The 14,646-nt window shown below is 41.9% G+C and overlaps 1 protein-coding gene across 2 annotated transcripts in view; it reads left to right on the top strand.

Moving 5' to 3' along the window:
• Positions 1-14,646, top strand: part of POSTN (periostin) — a 62,441-nt gene that overhangs the window by 17,737 nt on the left and 30,058 nt on the right. For both annotated transcript variants that reach the window (XM_007438542.4, XM_007438541.4), the window contains exons 8-11: positions 193-405; positions 627-761; positions 11,529-11,677; positions 12,987-13,123. In XM_007438542.4, the coding sequence (XP_007438604.1) occupies positions 193-405; positions 627-761; positions 11,529-11,677; positions 12,987-13,123 (634 nt within the window). The remainder of the gene's footprint in view (positions 1-192; positions 406-626; positions 762-11,528; positions 11,678-12,986; positions 13,124-14,646) is intronic.

The following is a 14,646-nucleotide window of genomic DNA, read 5'->3' as shown; positions in this document are numbered from 1 at the left end:
AGATGATGGACTCAGATGACCCATGTTTGTTATTTGACTGGGTAACTTTTGACCAATCATTGTGTCTCTGCTCAACTTAGGGTTTTTTTATGGGATTAAACTGAGGGGAGGATGATTAAATTACTGCAATACTTCAGTCATACTTTGTTTTTCATTGGAGCACATGGATTTTTTGTTCTCTTCCCTGTTCAGCTCTGATAAAGTTCCACGTTTTGAATACTCTTCAGTGTTCTGAAGCCATCATGAGTGGGGCTGTCTTTGAGACACTGGAAGGCAATACAATTGAAATTGGGTGCGATGGTGAAAGCTTGACAATCAATGGAGTCAAAATGGTAAACCGAAAAGACATTGTGACAAGTAATGGTGTCGTTCATCTCATAGATCAAGTGCTTATTCCTGACTCTGGTGAGTGAAGCAGGAGTAAATTCAGCTCATCGTCTTTTCATTTAATTGACCACCAGACTGGACCAACAACTGATCTAATTTTTCTCTCAATTAAAAAAAGACATGATTATAGCCTAAATTAATAACTATAATTCCTTAAATTTTATATGGAATATTTATCTGTGAAATAAGAATTTTGAAGCAAACCAAACCTCTATTAACCATTTCATTTTCAATTTCAGCTAAACAAGTTACTGAACTTGCAGGCCCCCAGCAAGCTACCTTCAAAGACCTGGTGGCTCAGCTTGGCTTGGCTGCATCTCTACGGCCAGAAGAAGAGTACACCCTGCTAGCTCCATTGAATGGGGCTTTTTCTGGTGAGTGGGCCATATTAAAATTGTGTAAGGATTTTAAAGATAGAATTATTAAGGCTCTTGTTTTGTTGCAATCAGGAATCAATTTTTAATATTTTTATCTACTGTTTTCTACTTCCCTCACACTCTTGACTTTATAGTTATCAGCCACTGATATATCATGGTATCAGAATGAGGATATTTTTTTTTTAGATTTTTTAAATCCCAACTTCATTATTTTTATAAATAACTCAAGGTGGCGAACATACCTAATACCCTTCCTCCTCCTGTTTTCCCCACAACAACAACTCTGTGAGGGGAGTTGGGCTGAGAGAGAATGACTGGCCCAAAGTCCCCCAGCTGGCTTTCATGCCTAAGGTGGGACTAGAACTCACAGTCTCCTGGTTTCTAGCCTGGTACCTGAACCACTAGACCAAACTGGCTCTTGGCTAAAAGAAAAAAAACCCCAGCTCTTAGGGGTAGGATACCAACAAGTTGCCCATCCAAATTTCAATAGGAGCATGCCTTTGCAGCCACTAGAAGAAGCAGAATAGTAGTTCACTTAAATTAATATTGGAAATGAAAAAAAGCGTCCTTATTTCACTCACACACATACATGCTCATGCATGCAAACACAGCTGAACTGAGGTGTCATCTCTAGTTTCTGGGGTCACTGTATTTTAAAAAGCAAAAGACATTTAAACTTTAAGCAGCCCATATGAAAGTACAAGTTACTAGTTAACAGGGATATGCATAATAATTTTCTGTTGCAACATTCTGTGTTGTCTCTGTTTGGTGGTTAGATAGGTTAAGTAGCAGCAGCATGAACTGACATCTGATCTACTTAGTGAGTTCAAGTAATAGTTTTGCCTCTACTTGCTCTTTTGCAACCTGTCTGCTTCATGGAGAGCCCAACATCTTCAAGAAGACAAGCTGGAAGTTGTTAGAGAAGTGGTTTTGCATTATTTCTTGTGAGAATCATGACCTGGCACTGCTTTTGCCAACAGTGCATTGTGACCCTGAAGCAGTCCTCAGTGTGTCTTCCTTCCACTAAGAGAGAGAACAGAGAGAGCAAACAGAAGTTTGACACGTGAACTCAGCTGAATGCAAAAGAGGGGGAAAGAAGAAGATAATTGAAGAACCAAGGAGGTGAAGAAATTGGTTGTTTCCTGACTGTTGGTGACTGATGACTGAGTTCTGCTAATTATGCTTTGGGCTGGTACTTGCTGCTAATTATCCATTGTGTGTGATTAGAGAATTGCTTGCTACATTAGCTGAGACAACTTCAGAGGACATGTAAGGAAGGAAGCTACCTCCCTAGACAGTGCACTTACTTTGCAAACAACAACAACAAAGGTGCAAACGGAAGTTTGACAAGGGGGATCCATTTTTTTGTTGCCTGCTATTTATTAGGTAAATATGGAGGTGGAGGGAAATTGTTCTCACGATCTGCAGGGGATAAGTTTGTTTACCTCCCTGGGAGACTACAAGAATCATGCATGCTATAGATGCAGGCTGGTTGACCTCTTGGAAGAGATGGATTAAAGATCTAGAGGCAAAATTGTTCATGCCCCAACTGATCAGGAAAGATGGAAATATCTTCAGTCAGACACAGGAAGTGCTTGTGGAGGGACAACAGCTTCAATGAAACTCCCAGAAGACAGAAGAAAGCCAAGGGGAGGGGATGAAGAGATGAAAGTCTGTGGCATAAAGACCTGTCAAGATGAACTCTCATGCTCCAGAGCTTCAGAACAGATTACAGGGCCTTAGGATTGATGTTGTTTCTGGAGCCTTGGCTGAAGAGAGCTGCTACAAGTGTAAAAAAATGAGGAAAACAACTCGAAGCTCTGCAAAGAAAAGAATTCTTGTCTCTCTCTTGAAAAGTTCCACCTTGAAGCAATGGATGTTAGTTATGGGAGAATCCCTACTGAGAGAGGATCAAACAACAATCTGTGGGTTAGAAAGCCAAACAAAAGTAGTGTGCTGTCTTCCTGGAATATACATTTAAGATGCAACAGAAGGATTTTCAGTACCCTTTAAGCCAGTGTTGTCCAAACTTGGCCACTTTAAGATGAGTGGACCAACTCCCAGAATTCCCCAGTCCACTCATCTTAAAGTGGCCAAGTTTGGACAACACTGCTTTAAGCCAATTGACAAATACCCCTTTCTATTGATTAATGTGGGAAGAAATGCCACAACTAGATTGATTGTGTGCTATCAAGTCATTTTTGACTCTTAGCGACCACATAGATAGGTTTTCTCAGAGATGATCTATCCCTAAACCTGTTCTTTGAAGTCTCCCAATGGTGCAGTCATCATCACCATAACTGAGTGCAACTGACCTTACTGTTGGTCATCTTCTTCTTCTCCTCTTTCCTTCCACCTTTCCCAGCATTAGAGCCTTTTCCAGAGTGCTGGGTCTTCGCATAATGTGTCCAAAGTAGGATAATTTGAACCTGGTCATTTATGCCTCAAGTGAGAACTCTGGGTTGATTTGTTCAATAATCCATTGGTTTGTTTTCTTGGCTGTCCACAATATTCCCAGGAGTTTTCTCAACACCAAAGTTCAAAGGCATCAATATTCTTCCTATCCTAAAGTCCAACTTCCACTTCCATAGAGGCCATTCCATAGACAATGTTATAAATCTCTGCAAGGGACTATGAAGTGCTGGGTAGGTGGGTAAAGGAGCTGGGTGCAGAGGTACTGATTTCTTTAACTGATTTATCAGATGGCACCAACAGAAATACTTTGAAATATTTAACAGTGGAGTGGGTTTCTGTGATGCAGGACTCATAAGAACTGGGAAAATGTGTTTAGAAGGTACCATGCAAACCTGTTCCAAAGAGCTTTAAGCTAACTCCTGTGTTAGAAAGGAAGAAGACAGTTCATAAAATACAGTAGTGCAATATGAAGTACTGGGAATGGGTCTGGTAGGGTTATGCAGCAGCACTCAGAAATGAACATGTAAAGAACAGAGCATGGGGAACAAGCAGGAAGAAATCTTAAAGCAGGAAAGCAAATGTGATTACTGAATTACTGAAATCTGGTAAGTGGAATGCAGAAATTGAAGTATCCAGTTTATTCAAAAGGAACTGTCCAGGAACGGGGAGGAGGTGGCATTGCATATGAACGAACTGTGCACATGCATTAAGATCCAGGAATATAAGAATAAGAGTCCAGTCAAGAGCATTTGAGTAAGAATGCAAGGGAGAGGAACCAATGAAGATATTATTGTGAGGGTGTGCCATACACTTTTAAACTAGGAAGAAGACACTGGGTTCTTGGTATTCTGTGGACTTGGTGGTTTTTCTGAAGAAGTTTCATTAGCAGGCTAGGTACATGGGGGAGTGAAGTTTGCTGATTGTTTATGTAGAGTAGCTTGCCCTGCCAGTCTTGATTGGGGGTGTGGTTTCTTTCTTGATAGTTCCTTGATTAAGGTATTGTTTCCTCCCTGGTTACCTGGTGCTGTTTTCTGCTTAGCGAAGTATTGCTGTGCTCTGGATTGCTTGTTTCCCTTGACTTTTGGTTATCTATATACTACTAAAACTCTCAGTGTTTGTCTGATTATAACCTTCAAATGGTTGAAACAGTGTGTCACAGGGCAACAGTTTTTGAATCCATGTATCTCAAATGGGCTAACTTAAAGAATGCATCCAAAATCCAGGACCCATTACTCCTGTGGGATTGAAATTTGGCAAAGTTGTGGCCGCTTCAGTCCCACTGCACCTTCCAACTACACTTCCCAGAAACCCGCAGGTTACGTGGTATAAGGGAAGATGAGATGGGTGTATCCCCACCCTCTTTCCTGCCTCCCTCTGGCCCTTCCATCCAATTGGCTGCTAGCAAGGCCTGACAGGTGAGTGATGATTGGCTGCTTTGGAACCGAGACTGAAATCTGAAATCTCTTAACAGCAGTGGGCGGCAAGGGAAGAACTAGGGACCGACTCGGATGCCTGCTGGCAAGGTAGGGCTGGCTGGGGGCCGCAGGTAGTTGGCAAGAGGGAGGAGGCACTTGGAGACACGCTGGGATGGGGAGTGGGAGTGCAGTTTTCCTTGCAGTCCGTGGCTCCCTTTGTTCCCCCTCACCCCCGCAAAGTAGCAGGCAGTTCCATGGGTCAGCCAAAGAGGAGTGATTTCCAATGCTCCCTGCCAGCTTCCCACAAGCTAAGTCAATGGGGAAGCTGGCAGGAAGTCAGAAGTCACTCCCACTCCCACTGGTTTTTTGCCCATCTGTAGTCATTTCTTTGTTCCCCCTTCCCCCAACAAAGCAGCAGGCAGTTCTGCAGGTCAGGTGAGGAGGAGGAAGAGTGATTTTCTGGAATATGTTAATAAAGGATTTATTTTATGATTTATTTTATTTAATCAACTTATATGCTGTCTCAATCAGGGAGACAACTTTAGGTGGCTCACATATTAGGATTAAAAAAAGATATTAAGAATAAGAATAAATACAAACCATAAACAATATCCATAATATTATAACATCCTTTCTCACCCCTTTGGGTGGTATGTGTCTTCCTCAATCTCAGGTCCTCTACCAGAGGCCTGGAAGTTTGAGGATTCTGAGCAGTATCTTAGCTGTTCCTAGCACTGCGCTCTTCTGGACAGAGAGCTCTGATGTTGTTCCTAGGATCTGTTGGAGCCACTCTCCCTGCTTAGGAATCACAGCCCCAAGTGCTCCTACCACCACTGGGACCACTTTGGCCTTTACTTTCCACATCCTCTCTAGTTCTTTCTCCAGCTTCTCATACTCCTTCTTCCAGATGTTGCTGTCACTTGACACTGCTACATCTATCACCACCACATCTTCTGATCCTTGTCTACTACCATGATGTTTGGTTGATTGGCCAATACCTGCCTGTCCATCTGGATCTGGAACTCCCACAGGATCTTAGCCCTGTTATTCTCCACAACCTTCTGTGGAATCTCCCATCTGGACTTGGGAGGGTCTAGCCTGTACACTGTGCAGATGTTCCTGTACACAATGCCAGCTACTTGGTTGTGCCGTTCAGTGTAAGCTGTTCCTGCCTGTATCTTAACACCCTGCCACTATGTGTTGCATTGTCTCTGAGGCCTCTCGGCACAATCTGCACCTTGGGTCCTGTCTAGTGTGGTAGACCTCTGCTTCTATGGATGTGGTGCTTGGTGCCTGTTCTTGTGCTGCTACGATCAGTGCCTCAGTGCTGTCTTTTAGTCCAGCCCTTTCCAGCCACTGGTAGGATTTCCCAGTGTCAGCCACTCAGCTTTCGACAGATGGTACATCCCATGCAGGGTCTTGTCTTGTCATGGCACTTCCTCCACTTGAACTTCCTCCCATGTCTGCTGCTGCTTCAGGCATTCTCTCAGCAGCTCATCTTTAGGTGATATTTTACTGATGTAGTCCTGGAAGCTTTAGGTTTCATCCAGGACAGTGTCTTTGACACTCACCAGACCCTGCCTGCCCTCTTTCTGGCTGGTGTCCAGTTTCTGGGTGTTGGGGTAGAAGCTTCTATACATTATGAGGAGCTTCCGGGTCTTCACATCGGCAGCCTCCATGTCCTCCTTTGGCCAGCTCACTATACTGGCAGGGTATCTGATGACTGGCAGGGTGTACATGTTGATGGTGTAGATCTTGTTCTTCCCATTGAGCTGGCTCTTCAAGACCTGTCTTATCCTTTGGTGGTACTTGGATGTTGCTGTCTTCTTTGCCTCCTCACTGTGGTTCCCATGTGACTGTGGGATACTGTGATGGAATGGTTTGATGAAGGGTGTGCTCGGGGAGATAAGCATTTCCTTAGCCCCCAGCAGGAGCATGGGAAGGTTAAGAAGATGAGACTGGCACCACCCTAAGGAATTCATGGAGTTTTGGCTTGCTGGCTTGGGAAGTTTAGATTCAGTCTGGAGAGATTCTGTCTTGGAGGTGGAAGCTAATAAATGCAACAGAACTGTATCTGTACTGTCTCATGGAGTTCTTTGGGCTGAAGCTGACAGATACCAAAGTACTTGTAGCTGGTCTCTATGTCTGCTATGTGGCCCACTGGTGATTCCACCCCATTGGTCTTAACTACCTTCCCTCTCTTTGCTATCATCTGGCCACATTTCTCCAGTCCAAATGACATCCCAATATCCTCACTGTAGATCCGTGTCAGGTGGATCAGTGAGTCGATGTCTCGTTCACTCTTGGCATACAGCTTGATGTCATCTATGTAGAGGAGGTGGCAGATGGTGATTCCACTGGTGGTAGTAGGGCTCTATTAGTTCTTCTATATAGTAGTCCTCATGAGGTCTCTATTGGTTCTTCTAGCATACTATCTGATGGTACTTCTCCACTGAGCCTTGGTAATCAGTCTCAAGGGTTGACTGTAGCAAGTTTATCCATGGTCTCATATCAGCTGCTGTGCTCTGTTCTGGAGGGGGTGGCAGTGACATTCCAGCTTCAGGTGTTGGCTGCACATCCAGTTGTTCTTCCAGGTCTGCTTGAGTCTGGGTTGTAATGTGTAGCTGGTCTATCTCAAGTTGTGAGAGCAGCTTCCTCTTCACTATGTTGTAACTAGTTGTTTCTCAGCGTGTATGTAGATTTCTGTCCATCCATAGTTCCCTCATATGTTTCATATATCCTCTCTCATCAGGTCTACTGTTTAGCTTTCCATGAATTCCAAGTTCTCTTTTCTCGTCCCTGTATGGTTTGTTCTACTAGCCCACTTATCATCAGATTGTCCTGGTTCCCCAACATTTGATGCGGAGCTTGTTAATCCGGACGACATCCGAGCTGGCATGACTCTCTTAGTTCGTGTCACTCTCATATTTGAGGTAGGGAGGTGAAGCGTTAGGGGGTCTTTGCCCAAGGACCCCTACCAGCCGGGATTTGAACTCTGGTCTCCCACGTCAAAGGCGGTGCTCTAACCACTATGCTATCCAGCTGCTTCATATATATATTCACATACATACATACATACATACATATAGAATAGTACATTTTCTAAGCAGATAGTTATCAAACAATCATCATTCTGATGGCCCCATTACTTCTCCTATACTCATTTATCTTGTTTCCATTCATCCATTTATGTAATCTAAAATATTTGTTTCCCTGGATCATATTTATTCAGCATATTGCCCAAAATATTCATTCCTGGTTCTTCCATTATCAATTTTAACTGGATTATAACATGCAACGATCACTAGCCTATGGATTCTTATCTTAATGAACACTCATAATCCCTAGACAATACCAGTTCATACTTTCTGAAATACATTTTAGCCCTTTCATTTGTAATTAAACTTAGGCCTTCATCTTTTTCCATATATTCATTAAGACCACTCCACAAGATCAGATTACAGGTGGTCCTTGTATAACAACCACACTTTCAGCAACTGTTTGAATGGCACTGAATGAGTTATGACCGGTCCCTGTACTTACAGCTGTTGTAGCATTCCTGCAGTCATGTGATTGCGATCTGTGACCTTCCCTACTGGCTTCCAACAAGCATAGTCGATGGGGAGGCTGGCAGGAACTCACAAGTTGCAGTCACTTTAAGAGGTCCTCTCTTAAAGACCTGCACGGTCCTCGCTTAATGATGGCAACCAGGACTGCCGTCACTAAGTGGCTTGGTTACATGTTTTTTTTTACTTACAACCGTATTGCTTAATAACAGAGTTTCCAGTCCCAATTAGCATTGTTAACCGAGGACTACCTGTAACTTCATTCAGATCTATTATTTTGTTCCTTTTCTTTTAGCTTCAGATACACAACCTTCCTTCCTTCCTTCCTTCCTTCCTTCCTTCCTTCCTTCCTTCCTTCCTTCCTTCCTTCCTTCCTTCCTTCCTGCCTGCCTGCCTGCCTGCCTGCCTGCCTGCCTGCCTGCCTGCCTGCCTGCCACCATATACTCTCTTTACATTCCAAAACACAATTTTCCATATGCTGTGGTCATATGCTGTGTCTTTTTTCACTGAATGTTCTGAAATGCAATCCAGGAGGGCATTATCTAGATCCTGGCTTGTCAGATCATTGTTATTTTCCTTTCTTTCTATTCTTACCCGAGCTCTCTCAACTGGATCCTCATGGTCAGATTTTTGGATGTGTGCCATTCCTTCACATCTAATGCTGCTCCGCTTTCCCTTTTGTCTAGACTCTTCCTTTCGAAAAAGTTTTCCCCTTCAATCAATGCATTCTGCTCATGAATTTCATCCTACTGGTTTTCACTAATGCCTTTTAAATCTTATTTGCCTTTCAGCCAGTGACATCTGCAAGGGGTTTGTTTTGGTCAGCCTGATGAAAACAGCATAACATGATCTTGCCACAAGCACCACCTTTTTTGTAAATGTATTACAACATCACGTGCACATTGAGGAAGGGTGGAACAAAATACTATTTTGTGCCATTTTTACTAAAGCAGCCAGAGCTGTGGAATCCATGCTTCCAGAATTAAGGGGTTTAATTTTTCCTGTTTGTTCTGATGTAAAAGGATAACTTGACTTGCTTCTCCCTTGTTCTCATTATTTGCTGCCTTCACATTTGGGTATCATTCTCAGCCCTATTCCCAGTACTTGGCATCACACTATTTTAGGTTTGTTATGATAATACAGCAATGTGCATTAGATTTCAGTGAACTTAAAAGAAAAAGGAACTAAGTAAGAAAAATATAGCTTTCCATGAATTCCAAGTTCTCTTTTCTGTATGTATGGTTTGTTCTAGTAGCCCACTTATCGTCAGATTGTCCTGGTTCCCCAACATCTGACATGGACCTTGTTAATCCAGGTGACATCCGAGCCGGCATGACTCTCTTAGTTCATGTCACTCTCATATTCGAGGTAGGCAGGTGAAGATTTAGGGGGTCTTCGCCCAAGGACCCCTACTGGTAAGGTAGGTAGCAGCCGGGATTCAGACCCAAGTCTCCTGCATCAAAGGGTGGTGCTCTAACCACTACGCTATCCAGCTGCTATAATATTATGTAATAGTATTCTGGGAAAACAACAAGGATAACCTATGTGATCATAAGCAGTTTTTGAGCAACACAGCTGATGCTGAAAAACCTGGACTGATGCCTGCATTTTTGTATGTTTGGCCCCACTTTCTCATGAAGGTATGGTTGGAATTTGGCTACCCTGATAGCAGGCTCTCAAACTATGCACATAATAGACATGCTCAACTTGTTTGCCATGCTATAAAGCAACTTATTCCTGGCTCTGCACCACAAGATGTGGTGGTCCTTCCAGCACCAAGTGTCCTCTTAGCCTTAACTTAGCCCCACCATACATGATGAATGAAAGGTTGGCAGCTGCTTTTCTTGACCTTCATCCTGAACTCCTGGTTGCTATCAGTTGCCCAGCTGACTTGGCAAAGAGAACCCTACCATCTTTTCTGTTTTCATTGGGGAGGAAGAGCTCTACCAGCATTGGGGATTGTCTCACCAACTACAATGCCAGCTAGTAGCACTACTGTTGGCACAGAAGGAGCACCATGTTGTTATTCCTTCCCTCACCCTTGACTAGGAGACTGGATACTAGCTGCTGCTCAACCTTTTCCAAGCATGCATCCTTCCAGGGAGCATGTTTTTTAAACAGGGTAGAAGGTAGCAAATGTTTTAAAATAAAAATCTGTTATTAACAAATATGTGGCAAGGAACACAGCAGTACTATGAAGAATTAATTTTTCCCTGAAATAAGCAAACCTTCTTTAGGGGCCAAAGGATCACCTGGGGCAAAGAGAAACATCCTTTGAACTTTAAAGAAGGATGAATTGAAAAACAGAAAACAGACTCTCCCTCCTCCTCCGCCTCCTCCTCCTCCTCTTCCTCCTCCTCCTCTCCTCTTTTCTAATCTGCCAGTGCATACAATGTATTACTTCAACTGGTGTCTATGAAAAGACTACTAAAATAAATTGTGTGAGAGGGGTTGGTTGAGGCACAGCCAGTTACTCATCAGTGAAGCTCCAGCAGTAGTAGCAAGCAGGCCAGTTGCAACTGGTAAATCACAACAGTCTTGGGCCTCTGCCTGCAAGAGGAGGTAAAAATCTACTATGTGCTTAAATAACTGTGGTTGCTGACGCTTCATCATTGCGAGTCTAACAGCGCAATCAGTCCCTGCTCCTCTATTGGCTAAACTGGGAAAACAAAACAAAACAACACAACAGGAACAAAAAACCTAGTCACAAACGGCAACAGCAGTCTAATCCCAGTACTATTCCAGACCTCTCAAAATGTGCCCATACTGAAAAGATGCCAAAGGCAGAACAGAACCCTCAAAGCGTGTGTGTTTTTTTCAGACTTAGAACACTTGAAACATTAGTTTGAACTTTTAAAATGTGTTTTTTTCCCCTCAGTGTGTTTTGCATCCCTTCATGGTCAAGGCTTGTGGAAGGGAGGGAAGGCGGAAGGGCACTGGAAGAGGGGCTTTGTTAGATTTTGGCTGATGAAACTGACTAGGTTATAAAATGTCCTGTGAACATTTTAAAATCTCTGTTTAAGTCTGATGATATAAATGTTAGAGAAGCTTTCCTGTGCACTGAGTGTTTCAAGTGGAGACTAGATGGCCATCTGTCATGGATGATTTAATTTGGATTCCTGGACTGAGGAATTCAGTGATGTAAATGACCTCTTCTGTGATTCTATGAAGTATTATATATAATCATGTACATGCAACTAGTATAAAATGATGGCATGTTATAATTGATGTGAAAAGCTGAGCCCAAAATTATGAGTATGTATAGATAGCATTTTCACTGCATTTAAAATTAATGTAATGCATTGTGTATATCAAATTATCTGAAAGAAAATTAATGTAGGCATTATGTGGTCTTTCAAAATTCCTAGATGATACTTTGAATATGGATCAGAGAATCCTTAAACTGATTCTGCAGAATCACATTTTGAAAGTGAAAGTTGGCTTGAATGATCTCTACAATGGACAGTTCTTGGAAACCCTGGGAGGAAAGAAGCTAAGAGTATTTGTGTATCGAACAGTAAGTAATATTAAAGATTTGAAAAAAAAATGTTATAGTAGGAGATGGTAAAACTTTAACTCTGTAGCCATGCTTCAGTTGAAGATTACTCCCTCTCGCCTATTAAAAAGATTAAGGGCATACACTGAGAGCTGAGAATAAATCCTTTGAACACACAGGGAAAATACAAGTAAACACAGATAGGATTGCTCTGCAAAGTAATGGATCTGACTGGGTACCAGATTGCAGTCTGTTCTACTTGAAACTGCTGTTTCCAACAACCTTATGTTTAACCATGCTGTGCAGTAAGTAGATGTAAATACTGGATTTGACCATTTTTCTGATTGGAATACATTTTCTGATATATACAGTGGGAGCAATTTTCCAGCTTTGGAAATGAAAGTAGAATATTGGTGTATTGATTAAAGATGGGATTTTTATCAGCTAAATCCAGTATCCAAACTCAGTATCATGTTCTGTTCAACTGATGTCCTTGCTCTACTTGGGTCTTTGGATGGGCATCGATTTCAATATGAGCAGGATCTGGTCCAAGAAAATCAGGAACAAAATGTGCTTCTTTTGTATCTGAAGGTAAATTTTGCAGAGAAATTCCTGAAAGAATGTAACTTTGGGGACAAAAGTATATTATCTAATATATGCATTATCAGTACAGTATAGTGAATTATTCACTTATTTTCTTGGAAATTAGTTTCATTTAAAAGATTGACAGCAGCTGAGAAAAATGATTTCTAGAATGAGAAGCGTCAGGCTAACAAGGGCTTGTATATCAATACAAATGTTTTAAGTTCAGAAACCAAGGATTCAGGCCAGCGATCGGATGTTAGTATGGATTTTGAAAGTTGTCTATACAGGTTTAACTTTGTTGTACCAAAGAGGAAATTTTACCATGTTGTTTCTCATCACTTCAAAGTATGATAGAAAGGCTGCAAGTCCTTTAAAATAATAAAGGTATTGTTCATGATTCTGGATTAAGTAGCCCTAGCAGGAGTCTAAGGATTTTGTTTCTGTGGAATTTGAAAGTTATTTAGATATGTCTTATAACTGTTCACACATTAAAATTCTTATGCTTGGCCCTCAATGACCTTTTTTTGCCCATTCAGGGAAAGGTTACTAAAATTGCTATGACGTCTTTTTCATGGCACCTTTTATTCAGCCATCAAAGAAAATGTTATATTTATTTTAACAGATTGCTTGCACAAGAACTGGATGGATAATATTTTATACCACATGAAATATTCCCATACAAAATGTTTTTATGTGTTTTCCAGTGAGATTTATCTCATACGCTGTTTGCCTTTTGTATTCCTAGGCTGTGTGTATTGAAAATTCATGCATGATTCGAGGAAGCAAAGAGGGAAGGAATGGATTTATCCACATATTCAGGCAAATAATCAAACCAGCAGAGAGAACTCTGCATGAAGTATTGCGATCTGACAAACGATTCAGGTATACCAAAACTTTTTAACTATTAGGATTTACCAAAAAATATGAGGCACACAACTATGAAAACAACAATGCCTTTCACATTTACATGTTACAAATACATTTATATTTTATGGCCACACTATTCAAATAGCATTGTCAAGTCTACAATGTCCAAATCCCAATCCAGAAGAATTCTCATGAAACCAGGCCTGATTCAGATAAAAACTCCTTTATTGAATGGTACATGCAGCTCTAAGCAAAGCATTGCTAAAACTAAAGCCCGCGTAACTTTCCGTCTACTTTTACCCCCTCTCGCCCCCTTCGTCTTTGGCGCCAGATTTTTTTCTCACCCAGTTGTGGCCTTGTGAATTCCTCACCCTGATAACACCTCTCCTTCCTGGCTTTCGAGATGGTACCGGCTCTATCTTCTTTCACCCCGCCCCCCGGTTACAAATGGCAGAATCAAAGCAAGCAAACCCAAGATTTATGATCCCCAATAAATCAGTCCTCTTTTGGCTATTCCTTCGATTGCTGCAGGTTCTGACAAGCATCCTTTCACATGTCAGGTACTATATTTTAAAATTACTTAAGTATAATTAAATAAATCAGTAGACATTACTATATAATGAAAAACATTACATATTGTTCCAGAAATATATTACCCTGGACTGGCTCAGTAATAGGCCAACTCAATTTAGCTATGGCTGTAGAAAATGATTGAGGAAAACCAAGTTTTGTTCTCAGTGGGGGCATTTTCCTTAGTCAAATCAAATCTTTAATACAGTCATAGACCAAGGTTAGTATGTGGAAGACTATATCAAAGCACTAGTATATAAAACTAGATGCTCATTAAGTCTAGTTTATGGCACAGGTCATCATCCGAAGAAATTTAAGTGCTGCTGCGCAGAACCTGGCAACATTATTGTAGCAGGGAGGTGTCTGAAAGCAGCAAGGAGGTATAGAATTCTCCTTGTGTCCTGGGTATTTATGCAGTAATGGTGAGATGAATTTAGTATGGATGTCTCTGTAATACAGGCACTGGATAAGCACATGCTCTGTTGTTTCCATGTGTCCAGAGTCTCAGGGGCATTGTTTCTCTTCCTGTATTGGCCTTCAAGGACAGCTGAGGGGAGGGCATAGCATTGTACCAGAGTAAAGGCCCTCCAGTGTTTAGGTACTTCAAGTTTAGTTAAGTATGCCGTAGAGGAGGCACAGTACCTGTTGGATTCACTGGCAATAATGGTTGGGGTCCTGGCTAGATCCAATTGGCGCTCTGTGTCTGCTACATGCTGTTTAATGAATGCTTTGGCCTGATCATATCCTATGCTGATTAGAAGACCTGGAGAAAAGCCCAAGGATGAGATTTTAGTTGCCACTGTCTGTTTCCATGTGGATTGAAAATCATCCCTCATAGTTAATGAGGCAAGGCCAAGGGGAAAGAAACTCTGAACCAGTACTTCAGTGCGGTCACCCACATGCTAGCCTCCACTTTCTTGAGGCCTGTCTCTAGCTGCAGGGTGAGACAGAGAGACATTTTGGGACTT

The sequence above is a fragment of the Python bivittatus genome, unplaced genomic scaffold (genome assembly GCF_059951505.1).
Source record: "Python bivittatus isolate LINGU-HERP-01145 unplaced genomic scaffold, Pbiv_v1 ctg000520_np1212, whole genome shotgun sequence".
NCBI classification, from domain to species: Eukaryota; Metazoa; Chordata; class Lepidosauria; order Squamata; family Pythonidae; genus Python; species Python bivittatus.
This window is presented reverse-complemented; position numbering and strand designations above follow the sequence as displayed.